General features: G+C 40.3%; 1 protein-coding gene across 1 annotated transcript in view; it reads right to left on the reverse strand.

Moving 5' to 3' along the window:
* Window positions 1-12,885, reverse strand: part of ITGAE (integrin subunit alpha E) — a 150,534-nt gene that overhangs the window by 116,714 nt on the left and 20,935 nt on the right. Inside the window, exons 5-7 of the mRNA XM_044283743.1 lie at window positions 7,240-7,366; window positions 5,995-6,084; window positions 3,623-3,724 (exon numbers count right to left, since the gene is read on the reverse strand). Coding sequence (XP_044139678.1) covers window positions 3,623-3,724; window positions 5,995-6,084; window positions 7,240-7,366 — 319 coding nt within the window. The remainder of the gene's footprint in view (window positions 1-3,622; window positions 3,725-5,994; window positions 6,085-7,239; window positions 7,367-12,885) is intronic.

Raw genomic sequence — 12,885 nt, forward strand, 5'->3', positions numbered from 1 at the left:
ATGTTCTTTTTTAATTTATATGCTTCATTTTTGAATATGTGAACATAGAGCTGATGTGACTTGCCAAAAAGCTCCAGTTTTTCCAAAGGACAGTCTTCCAGAAGCTATGTGTCTTGTCATTATTATGCATTTTGGCAAATTCTAGTCTAGCTTTTTATGATTTACTTTCAAAAGTGGTTTACTTCTTGGTTGTCTTCCATTAAGTCCACTTTGACTAAGACAGCGATGGACGGTGCAATCTGACATTGAAGTTCACCTCTAAACTCTTTGGAAGTTGTCCTGGGCTCTCTGGTTACCATTTGTATTATCTGTCTCTTCAAATTGTCATGAATTTTCCTCTCGTGGCCACATCCAGGCAGATTAGCTACAGTCCCATAGACCTTAAACTTATGAATAATATATGCAACTCTAGTAACAGGAACATCAAGCTGTTAGGATAAGGTCTTATAGCCTTTAGCTTTAACATGTTTGCCTATAATTTTCTTTTTGATCTCCTGAGACAATTCTCTCCTTAGCTTTCTTTGGTCCAAAGATCAGTGTGGTACACACCATGATACCAAACTGCACAGTGACTCGTTTTCACCCTCTAAATAGGCAGACTGACTGATTACAAGTTTGAAGACACCTGTGATGCTAATTATAAGACACACCTTAGCTTAAAGGGGTGGTCTCACTTCAGCAAATGGCATTTATTATGTAGAGGAAGTTAATACAAGGCACTTACTAATGCATTTTTATTGCTTCCTTTGCTGGCTGGATTCCTATTTTCCATCACATTGTAAACTGCTCATTTCCATGGTTATGACCACCCTGTAATCCATCAGTGGTGGTCATACCTGCACACTATAGGAAAAAGCACTGGCCTCTCTGGTGGCTGGGACTGTGGGACCGCCCATAGGCAAGTGCTTTTTCCTATAGTGTGCAAGGGCAGTGGCTGGGTTTGGGATGGCCCCAACGCTACGCTTGGTCCCCCGGACACTGCCGAGGTGTCACCACGTGTTGCTGCTCTCCAGAAGGGTTAGTAAGGCGTGGTGCACCCTAATGGGAAATAAGTCCAGAGAGTCAGGATCTGCAGTAAACCAGGGTGCTTCTTTACTGGAGGAATTCAGGTACAAAACAATACAGGCGAGGCATTGGGCTGGCTTCTCCTCCCTGGCAGAAAAAGGGTTTTATGCTGATTCTCTTCAGAAGGCTGGCACCCTGGTCCAAGGCTGGTGATCCAGGGTCTGTGGCAGCGTATCTCCATCTCAGTCTTCTTCTGGTAGTCTGGCAGAGTCTCCTCTTCCAAGCACTGTTCCCTAACTGTAGCACACTATGGGCTCTGACTGCTCTCCTTATATATAGTTTTTGCTAGACTAGAACCTTCTAGTGGGAGGGGTGGAGTGGAGAAACTCAGCACAAACAGATACATTGTTTCAGCTCCCATCTGGTATAGACTTACATTAGAGCTTTAATGATACTCAATGGTTTTCCAGACAAAAACAAGTTTCCAGACATAACAACATGGCTAAAACCAGACATTTAAAAAGTCAGGCTGTCTGATTTTTGGTGACAAACAAGTCTGTGTTTTTCCCTCCAAAACATGGTATTCTACCAGCTTCTCAATCAAAGCCCTAACAGTCTCTCAGTATTCATAAACCCTTTCCACAGAGCCATGTAAATACAGTGATAATGAACAGGATGTACAGTACAGACCAAAAGTTTGGACACACCTTCTCATTCAAAGAGTTTTCTTTATTTTCATGACTATGAAAATTGTAGATTCATACTGAAGGCATCAAAACTATGAATTAACACATGTGGAATTATATAAATAACAAAAAAGTGTGAAACAACTGAAAATATGTCATATTCTAGGTTCTTCAAAGTAGCCACCTTTTGCTTTGATTACTGCTTTGCACACTCTTGGCATTCTCTTGTTGAGCTTCAAGAGGTAGTCACCTGAAATGGTTTTCACTTCACAGGTGTGCCCTGTCAGGTTTAATAAGTGGGATTTCTTGCCTTATAAATGGGGTTGGGACCATCAGTTGCGTTGTGGAGAAGTCAGGTGGATACACAGCTGATAGTCCTACTGAATAGACTGTTAGAATTTGTATTATGGCAAGAAAAAAGCAGCTAAGTAAAGAAAAACGAGTGGCCATCATTACTTTAAGAAATGAACGTCAGTCAGTCCGAAAAATTGGGAAAACTTTGAAAGTGTCCCCAAGTGCAGTCACAATAACCATCAAGCGCTACAAAGAAACTGGCTCACGTGTGGACCGCCCCAGTCAAGGAAGACCAAAAGTCACCTCTGCTGCGGAGGATAAGTTCATCTGAGTCACCAGCCTCAGAAATCGCAGGTTAACAGCAGCTCAGATTAGAGACCAGGTCAATGCCACACAGAGTTCTAGCAGCAGACACATCTCTAGAACAACTGTTAAGAGGAGACTGTGTGAATCAGGCCTTCATGGTAGAATATCTGCTAGGAAACCACTGCTAAGGACAGTCAACAAGCAGAAGAGACTTGTTTGGGCTAAAGAACACAAGGAATGGACATTAGACCAGTGGAAATCTGTGCTTTGGTCGGATGAGTCCAAATTTGAGATCTTTGGTTCCAACCACCGTGTCTTTGTCCGACGCAGAAAAGGTGAACGGATGGACTCTACATGCCTGGTTCCCACCGTGAAGCATGGAGGAGGAGGTGTGATGGTGTGGGGGTGCTTTGCTGGTGACACTGTTGGGGATTTATTCAAAATTGAAGGCATACTGAACCAGCATGGCTACCACAGCATCTTGCAGCGGCATGCTATTCCATCCGGTTTGCGTTTAGTTGGACCATCATTTATTTTTCAACAGGACAATGACCCCAAACACACCTCCAGGCTGTGTAAGGGCTATTTGACCATGAAGGAGAGTGATGGGGTGCTGCGCCAGATGACCTGGCCTCCACAGTCACCGGACCTGAACCCAATAGAGATGGTTTGGAGTGAGCTGGACCGCAGAGTGAAGGCAAAAGGGCCAACAAGTGCTAAGCATCTCTGGGAACTCCTTCAAGACTGTTGGAAGACCATTTCAGGTGACTACCTCTTGAAGCTCATCAAGAGAATGCCAAGAGTGTGCAAAGCAGTAATCAAAGCAAAAGGTGGCTACTTTGAAGAACCTAGAATATGACATATTTTCAGTTGTTTCACACGTTTTTGTTATGTATATAATTCCACATGTGTTAATTCATAGTTTTGATGCTTTCAGTGTGAATCTACAATTTTCATAGTCATGAAAATAAAGAAAACTCTTTGAATAAGAAGGTGTGTCCAAACTTTTGGTCTGTACTGTATATCACAACATACCATCTTGTCTAGGGTAATCATTATTTTTCTCCAGGCCAGTTTAATTAGTGTGCTTTTAAAAATAATTCTGTCTAACCAGAATTCAAAAGCATTGTCTGATTTTCATTAGCTGATTTTAAATTTTTATTTATTTTTACTTTTCTCAGTTTCAAGTTATTTAAGTTATTATTTCTTTAATGGAAGGGAACAACAATTTTGTCCACGTGTGTAAGCAAATAAATCAGAATATCTACAGTGGTATATAAAAAGTGATATGAATCATAGTAAATAAACAGGTCATTCAGAAAAATACCTACCACCTTCTTCATCAATGTCATATACATTATTATTGTTATTACTGTTTGTGCCTTCTTTATTGCCATTCTTTGATTCCAGTAATTTGTCAGTAAAAAATACACCTAAAATAAAGTAAGTATTCAGAATTGTTAGTGGGAATTGAAAGGGAACCTGTCAACAGAAAATGCTCCGCAATCTGCACGAAAGATTCAGTAAAATTAGTCATTTATCAATTTAGTTAGGAGTCATGTGGGCGGTCCTACTCAGTGACTAAGCATATAGGGATAACTGATAATCAGTGCATAGGACCACCCACATGACGCCTAAGTACAGAAAGAGCAGAGATTTAAATAATAAATTACATGTTTTACTAAATTTTTCCCATAAAACTATACATCAATCTGCTCAGCTCCTCCTGCTCTATAACATGCTGCCTGCAGATTGTGCTGCATTTTCAGGGTGACAGGGCCCCTATAATATGAGAAGTCACTATTCATCTATAGAGTAGTATGGATTGACTTGTTTTGTTTACACTTCACTTAGTTTAGTGCAGTCGTGATTCATTTGTCTTCTGGAAAGTTTAGTTGACACTGTACGGTAATTTAGTGGAAGACAATGTGACTATTCCAATATAAGTTGAAAGTGAAGTGTCTATCAACAGGCTTGTTGACTGCTTCCAATAACAAAAAGGGCACACATAATAGGGGAGATCTCCTAGTACTGTCCTTGGAAACCCTTATCCAAGCATTGCAGGAGAAGTAATTGGCTTAAAGGGTTGTCCTGGAAATAATATTCATGACCGATACTCTGGATTGGTCATCAATATCTGATCAGCTGTGTCTGACTTCCGGTACCCCAGCTGATCAGCTGTTAGAATAGGCCAGCACCGCAGCCTCTCCTTAGACCATGTGACGTCAACATACATCAGTCAAATGGCCTAATTGCAGCTTAGTCCCATTGAAGTGAATGGTCCTGAGCTGCAATACCAAGCACAGCCTCTATACTATGTACAGCGCTGTGCTTGAAAAAAAACTGCTGGGGTCCACAGCGCTCACCAGAGCTTCAGTAAGCATGGTGGCTCCCTAAAGCAGATGATTGTCAATGGTGTCGGGACTCAGACTCCTGCCCATGTGATAATGATAACCTATACTCAGGATAGGTTATCATTATCATTTAATGGATAATACCTTTAAATTCTCATGTAGAACCCTTTTTAAAAGGAAACTTGCTTCTCTAACCTATGACTGATTCTGCCAAAAGCAGGAGATACCCTCGTAGACATGCTCTATGTTCTAGCTCATTCATTAAAGCATAGACACCCAATTCTATGACACTGCAATGTTCTAATAGGGAACAGGGAGGGTTGTGTATTGTGTTAATCAAATAGAACTGTCTGAAAAGGTTTGCAGTGAGCCCTATTCACCTTCAGAATTTATCACTGTTCCATTATTGCTCCCACTATTTGGACCCAGCACCTCAACTGTATGTACAGCTCAAAGGGATGACATGTCACGTTGGGAGTGTAAGCAGACATGGCAGACAACCAAGCTATGAAGAACTCTGGAGAAACGAATAATAAGAAATCTAGAAGTAAGTAATTGTATCTGCGCTATCACATAAATCTTTTCTCTCGCTGCTGGATACTAAAAGAATCGGTTGCCTCGATCCTTGAGGAATATATGTATATCAAATGAAAAGGTATAGTATCAGCGCAGGAATCAAAGACATGGGGCAGAATCAAATAATCAATACCTGTTCAGTCGGATGTCGATATCTTTAGTATAGGGTTCAGTCCTCATGGCACTAAACAGTGCGAGATGGATAGCAAATTTTCCTGCTCAACTTCAAAAATCGCGCACGTCGCTTTGGCCGGTAGCTGGCGCGCGCACGAAGGAGCGTGGTGGTGACGGAATCCGGAGGAGTAGCGTGTGACGTCACAGCTGTAATACGGATCCTTCCAAGGACCAAAAGACCAAACCTACGCGTTTCGAAGTCACCGGACTTCTTTGTCAGGGAATTTTTGAAGTTGAGCAGGAAAATTTGCTATCCATCTCGCACTGTTTAGTGCCGTGAGGACTGAACTCTATACTAAAGATATCGACATCCGACTGAACAGGTATTGATTATTTGACTCTGCCCCATGTCTTTGATTCCTGCGCTGATACTATACCTTTTCATATACGAATAATAAGAAGTTTATTATTTTAGCCTTTGGGTTTTTCTCTCTAAAACCCCTTTTAAAAAAAAAACTATAAGTGACATTCATTAATATGAATATGTTCCTACCCTAATGTATCTCCTTTGTAAACTACTTTATTATCCTTAACCATCAAGAATATTGAACTATACACTATTTTTACCTATTCCGAGTTTTATCCCTAACATTATTCACCTTCAGTGAGTAATGGTCCATATTTAGCGTTGTTGTTGTTATTGTTGCTGTCTTTGTTCTTGTTCTTTTTCTCCTCCAAAAAGTCAAACACTGCATGAGATATGTACTAAAATCAATTAAATCTACAATACATACAGTAACTCAATATGATCCAAAATATTAAACACACAAGTAGTGCCACATGTTAGTACTGTTATTTGTGCAACATTTTTACTGCATTAAATGGCATTAAAATGGCCACTACCCTTTAAACATACTTTGCATCAATCAATAAACTTTGTAATATATGTTAACAGAAAAAAATGCCTCTTTCTCCATTCATCAGGCTTTTTACTCAGAATTTTCAGCTAATTCCATGCTAATACTGTCATCTCACTGAAGAATCTGATTACACTTGGCACTCAAAGGCTATGGAAAGGGAAAAGGAGGTGGTACGAGTTGCTAGAGGAAGAAAGAAACATTTTCCTCTGTTAAGGTGTATTACAAAGTTTATTATATTAATTTATACTATTGATTTAGTTTTTTTTAAAAGTTAGTGTCAATTTAAATTTGGAAATGTATGTGAATTGGGTAGAATAACTGTAACTTCTATTTTTTTGCATACATAAATGTCTATCACTAGAACTCTATCTGCCTTTGTTTTGTAAAAAACAGTCCAACTGCATGCTCAGGCATCACTCCATTTAACTTCACCATACTAAAACCATCCATAGTAGAAGGAATGGATGTTACCTGTTTTAGCCATTGACAGGGGTTTCAGCAGATGTACCCACTAATCTAACATGTATCATCTATCCCGGATGATACATTTAGTGTTAAAATCTCTTTAGATACTGTAAGTTGTACAGTATTTGTCTGTTTTAGAGAGATAGGGGCAACTATGCCAGTGTTATGGTTTAAAAAGTCACAAACCCAAATCTAGATGCAAGTGACATTTCGATGCTGCCTTTAGAACTTTCCAAAAAGGTGGCATGGCGGCGGTAGAGTGTGGGTGGATTCAGAGCTTAACCTGGACATGTCCCTGTTTTCACCCAGGCAAATGATTTTGCCCACATCAACAAAGGGGATGTCAAAGACCAGCATAAAATGACGGTCTTTGACAAATTTCCCCCATAGTGTCCATGTCCCACAGGGCAAACAGACTTCACATTTAATGTTGTAAACTGTGCAGGGAAATTAGATGAACATGATATTTACAAAAATCTGCCCAATAACAATGCTTCATATAATATAAACCATACATACCGCTTGTTGCAAGATTAGAATAAACCTGCTCCTTCAAAGTGCCGTTCTCATTTGTAAGCAGGAAAGAAACTCCATTCAGTTCACCTGTTGTGGTTTTCTGTTTCCGCCCCTTGAACTGCTGACAAGTCTGTAAAAGAATAAGGATGGGTGTATTTTGCACGGAGAAAATTTAGGTGCGAAACTGCATTAAAATTCCATGTGATTTCAATTGGAATTCCAATGTGGAATCTGCACCAGGAATGCACATGCTGCTTTTCTCCCACAATGCTTTTTTTCCCCTAGTAAAACAATGGGAGGTAGATGGAAAGTGGATTTCATGTAGATTTTGTTATAAGGATATTGTACTAAGGATATTTTCACACCACATTAAATGCTGTGTACAATTACTGCAACCCTGGAGGAGCGAAGAATGGTAGCAGTACTGGCTCTGGCTGTAACATTTAATTAGAATGGCAATCATCACAACTAAGCCCCCTAGGGCCAGGGATGTGATAAGAGGGCACACTCTTTCATCCCTTGGGGCACACCCTGATGTTCGGGCTCCTGCCTGATGGTAGTTGGGGTGCCCTTGGTGTTGTGGTTTGGTACAAGTGCAAGGCAGGAGGTGTAGGTGCTGTGGCCACAGATACAGGGTGAAGGAGTCAGTAACCAGGCCGATGGTAGAAAATAAATATCTCTTTAATGGGAGTTGTAGTACAATCAAAAGCATCAAGCCATAGTTCAAGGCAAGTCACCATGCGGTCCCCTCGCAAAAGCTAACTAGGCAAACAGCAATAGCGATGATAATAGGAGTAGTATTCCCTGATCTCCTTCTAAACACTTTGCAACCTTCCCAAGATGATCACAGGTATGCACAGCTCTGAAAAATGTGGTAAGTGGACCCAGACTACAAACCATCCACAGACATAGAAAGAAAGTGTGTTAGGTGCCAGAGACTACAAACCATCCATAAGAAAAAAGTCTCACAATCAACTCTGTAATCTCCAACTGCAGATCGTCAAACAGTCGGCCAAATGGTTATATAAGTGTGAAAGGTTCAGTTAACTGTTAATCCTTTCACAATCAGCAAAGCCTACAGCCATAAACACTGAATACCTTGCTAGCACTCACGCCTGATTCTGGACAGTCTATGAATGTCTTCTCCAGCTTTCTCAGCAGGAATTATGTTTCTCCTGGTGCTGAACTTTTCAGAGAGAGAGCTAAAACTGAAACTTGACTGATGCATCACTGACTGAAAAGCTCCTTGCTATGAGTGGAAAGCTAATTCCCTCTGCTGAGTCAGGGCATAGTTAAAGGGATTCTGTCACCACATTTTACCCCTACAGTAAAACATAGCTACTTGTAGGTCTCCCTGAGCTGTATTAAATGATGCCCTTATTAACTAATAGTCTTGATTTATTTCTTTATGAAATTGATTTTAGTGATATGCTAATGCCTTACATAAAGTGGCCAAGGGGATGTCCTTTCGTAACTTGGTGCCCAGCCGCACCCCTCGGTCCGGTGCCCAGCGCCGCCTTCCTGAGTCCAGCACCGCCTCTAATATAATATATTCATGAGACGGCACGCTGACGTAATCCCTGAGCCTGTTTGAAATCCTGTGTGTGCACGCTACACACTGTAATCTGCGCCCATGCGGACTACAGGTAATGGCATCGTCGAGCGAAGTGCGCATGCATCGGCGCATTAGCATATCACTAAAATCGATTTTTATAAATAAATAAATCAAGACTATTAGTTAATAAGGGCATCATTTAATACAGCTCAGGGAGACCTACAAGTAGCTATGTTTTACTGTAGGGGGTAAAATGTGGTGACAGAATCCCTTTAACTAAACAGTGCCACATACAGACAGCATGAACAGGTTAAGTAACTTCAAATCAAGAACTTTTTACAAGTACCCTATTCTGCGGTAGTGCAAAATGTTTCAAACTAGTGGCGTGCCACTTCTTGAACCATCTTTTGACAACAGCAGGATAAAAATATGTACTATGTGTAAACTATGGCATGTAATTTGCTTTTAAAAAAATGGGAAGCAGTTTTCAAGAACTTCAGAAGTGTATTTCAGTGCGTAATATGAGAGTCTTACATGCCAGAATATGCTGCCTATTTTGCCATGTGAACATCCTCTTTCAGGGAATAGTTCGATGTTGCTTAAAGAGGTTCTGCAGTTTGTTTAAACTGATGATCTATCCTCTGGATAGCTCATCAGCATCTGATCAGCGGGGGTCCGACACCCGGAACCCCTGCCGATCAGCTGTTTGAGAAGGCCTCGGCCTTCTCACTGTTTACTACAGGCCCAGTGACTTCACGACTAGTATCAACTGTCCTGGGCGGGGCTAAACTCCATTCAAGTGAACAGAGCTTAGCCCCGCCCAGGCCAGTTGATACTAGTCGTGACGTCACTGGGCCTGCGGTAAACAGTGAGAAGGCTGCGGTGCTCCTGGAGCCTCGCGGTCTTCTCAAACAGCTGATCGACAGGGTTCCCGGGTGTCGGACCCCCGCCGATCAGATGCTGATGATCTATCGAGAGGATAGATCATCAGTTTATACAAACTGCAGAACCCCTTTAACCACTTCCAGACTGGGACATTTACCCCCTTCCTGACCAGGCCTAATTTTGCAAATCTGACATGTGTCACTTTCTGTGGTAATAACTTTGGAACGCTTTTACTTATCCAAGCTATTCAGAGATTGTTTTCTCGTGGCACATTTTACTTCATGTTAATGGTAAATTTGAGTCAATATGTTTTACCTTTATTCATAAAAAAAATCCCAAAGTTAACGAAAATTTTCTAAATTTGAATCTCTCTGCTTTTACGACAGAAAGTGATTAGAGATGAGCGAATTTCATATTTAGAAATTCGTTCACGCTTCATTTACTGGTAAAAGGTGAATTGCGTTATGGATTCCGTTACACGGACCATAACGCAATTCTATGACAGAATGCATAACGGAAAGCCTTTAAAACCATTCCGTTATTCATTCCGTCATAATAGAAGTCTGTGGGCTGCAAAACGGATCCGTTCCGTTATGCAGGGGGGTCCTCTCCTGTAGTGTTGAGCGAACTTGTGTTTTATGTTTCGCGTCTAAAGTTCGGGTTATCGAAGTATCCTGTTATAGATTCCGCTACCACGAACCATAACGGAATTTAGAATCCATAACGGGATACTTCGATAACCCGAACCCAAACTTTAGACGCCGAACTTAAAACACAAGTTCGCTCAACACTACTCTCCTGCATAACGGAAACAGGAAGGATCCATTTTGCAGCCCATAGACGTCTATTATGACGGAATGAATAACGAAATGCCTCTAAAGGCTTTCCGTTATGCATTTTGTCATAGAATTGCGTTGTGGTCCATTGTAACCTGAAATTCGCTCATCTCTAATAGTGATGCCTCATAAACTATTCATTAATTAACATTTTCCAAATGTCTACTTTATGTTGGCATCATTTTGGTAATGTAGTTTATTCTTTTAGGACGTTAGAAGGTTTAGAATTTTAGAAGCAATTTTGGAAATTTTTAGGAAAATTTCCAAAGTCAACTTTTTTAAGGACCAGTTCAGTTCAGAAGTCACTTTGTGGGGCTTACATAATATAACTAACCAATAAATGACCCTATTTTGGCACCCCTCAAACTATTCAAAACTGGTTTTAGAAATGTTGTTAACCCTTTAGGTATTCCATTAGAATTAAAGCAAAATAGAGGTGAAATTTATAAATTAAACTTTTTTTTTGCAGATTTTCCATTTTAATAATTTTTTTCCTGGAACACAGCAAGGGTTAACAACAAAACAAACCTCAATATTTATTACCCTGATTATGCAGTTTGCAGAAACACCCCATCTGTGGTCGCATACCGCTTTTTGGGCACACGACAGGGCACAGAAGGCAAGGAGCGCCACATGGTTTTTGGAGGGCAGATTTTGCTGGAATGGTCTTTGGGCACCATGTTGCATTTGAAGAGAACCAAGGGTTCCCCACAGTCAAACCCCCCAAAAAGTAACCACATTTTGTAAACTACACCACCCAAGGAATTTTTATGGGGTATAGCAAGCAATTTTTTATACTTGGGTGTGAAAATGAAAAATGTATTATTTTTATTTTACAAGAAAATGGTGCTTTAGGCCCAAACTTTCTTTTTCCCAAAAGATAACAGGAAAATATCACCCCACAATTTGCTACCCACTTTCTCCTGAATACAGTAACAACCCAACTGTGGTCGTAAACTGTTATTTGGGGATACGCCAGCCGGGCTCAGAAGGAAAGGAGCAGCATCTGGATTTTCTAACATGGATTTTTCTGTCAGGGTTTTTAAGAGTGATAACTTTTTTAATTATTTGTTGAATGAGCTGCATGAGGGTTTATTTTGTGCGGGACAAGCTGTAGTTTTTATTGGCACCATTTTGGGGTACATTTGGTTTTCTGGTTGCTTTTTATCTCATTTTTTTGTGAGGTGAAGTCACAAAAAAACTGTTTGGTGTCATTTTTCATTTTTTTTATACTGTTTACTTGATGGGGTAGATCATGTGATATTTTTATAGATCTGGTCATTGCGGACAGAACAATACTAAATATGTCAATTTATTTTTTTATTCTTATGCTTTACACAATAAAAACCTTTTTAGAAAAAAATCATGTTTTTGTGTTGCCATTTTCTTAGAGCCATATTTTTTTTCATTTAGGGCTTATTTTTTGAAGGACGAGGTGACGGTATTATTGCTACCATTTTGGGGTACATACAACTTTTTGATTGATTGATGTAATGTTTTTTGTGAGGTGAGGTAACTAAAAAAAAGCTGTTTTGGCATAATTTGTATTAGTTTTTTTTTACACTATTAACTTGATGGGGTAGATCATGTAATATTTTTGTAGAGCCAATTGTTACAGACGCGGCGATACCAAATATGTTTTTTTTTTATTATTATTCTATTTTTAACATTTTTTAAAATAACGGATTTGGGGGGAAATTTTCTTTTTTTTAAATGTGAAACTTTTTTTTTATTATTGTTTATACACTTTGTGTCCCCCATAAGGTCATACAAGACCTCTGGGGTACATTTAACTTTATTTATTTTTTAAGTATCGATTTCTCCTGTAACTGGTGCTGACATAGTAGCCCCAGTTACAGTGGAAATGAACCCCCCAGATAGCCTGTAAAGCATAATACTATACTGTGCTGTACAGACTCAGTGCAGGGCTGATTGTGGTCTATGGAAGACCTGACAGCTCCTGTGTTCCGTGAAATTTCCCTACCCGTGAAATTTCCTTACCCTCGTCACTTCCTGTTGTGATGCGGCCGCACTAGACATGACGTTCCCAGTTTTGGAAGGAGGTGTGCCGTGCCGCGTCTGGCCACAGATCTGTTTCGCAAGGAAACAGATAGGAATAGCGTATTACACTACCAGAGTGCACATCCACTTTCCCTAAAAAAGGCAACCCCCAAGTCCCAGTTTTTAAGGGTTAAAAGGATAGTGTCTACCCCTGAAGACACAAACCCTGAGAATGGATGTCTTCCAGGTTCCGGGACAGTGGTTATCCAGAGGGGGTACTCGGGGAAGCGCGGAGTGCTAGTGAGAGTATAATCACAACCAGGGACAAGCAGACAGGCGCACGGATACCATTTGTACACAAATATCACCCAT

Source organism: Bufo gargarizans, chromosome 3 (assembly GCF_014858855.1).
Source record: "Bufo gargarizans isolate SCDJY-AF-19 chromosome 3, ASM1485885v1, whole genome shotgun sequence".
Lineage (NCBI taxonomy): Eukaryota > Metazoa > Chordata > Amphibia > Anura > Bufonidae > Bufo > Bufo gargarizans.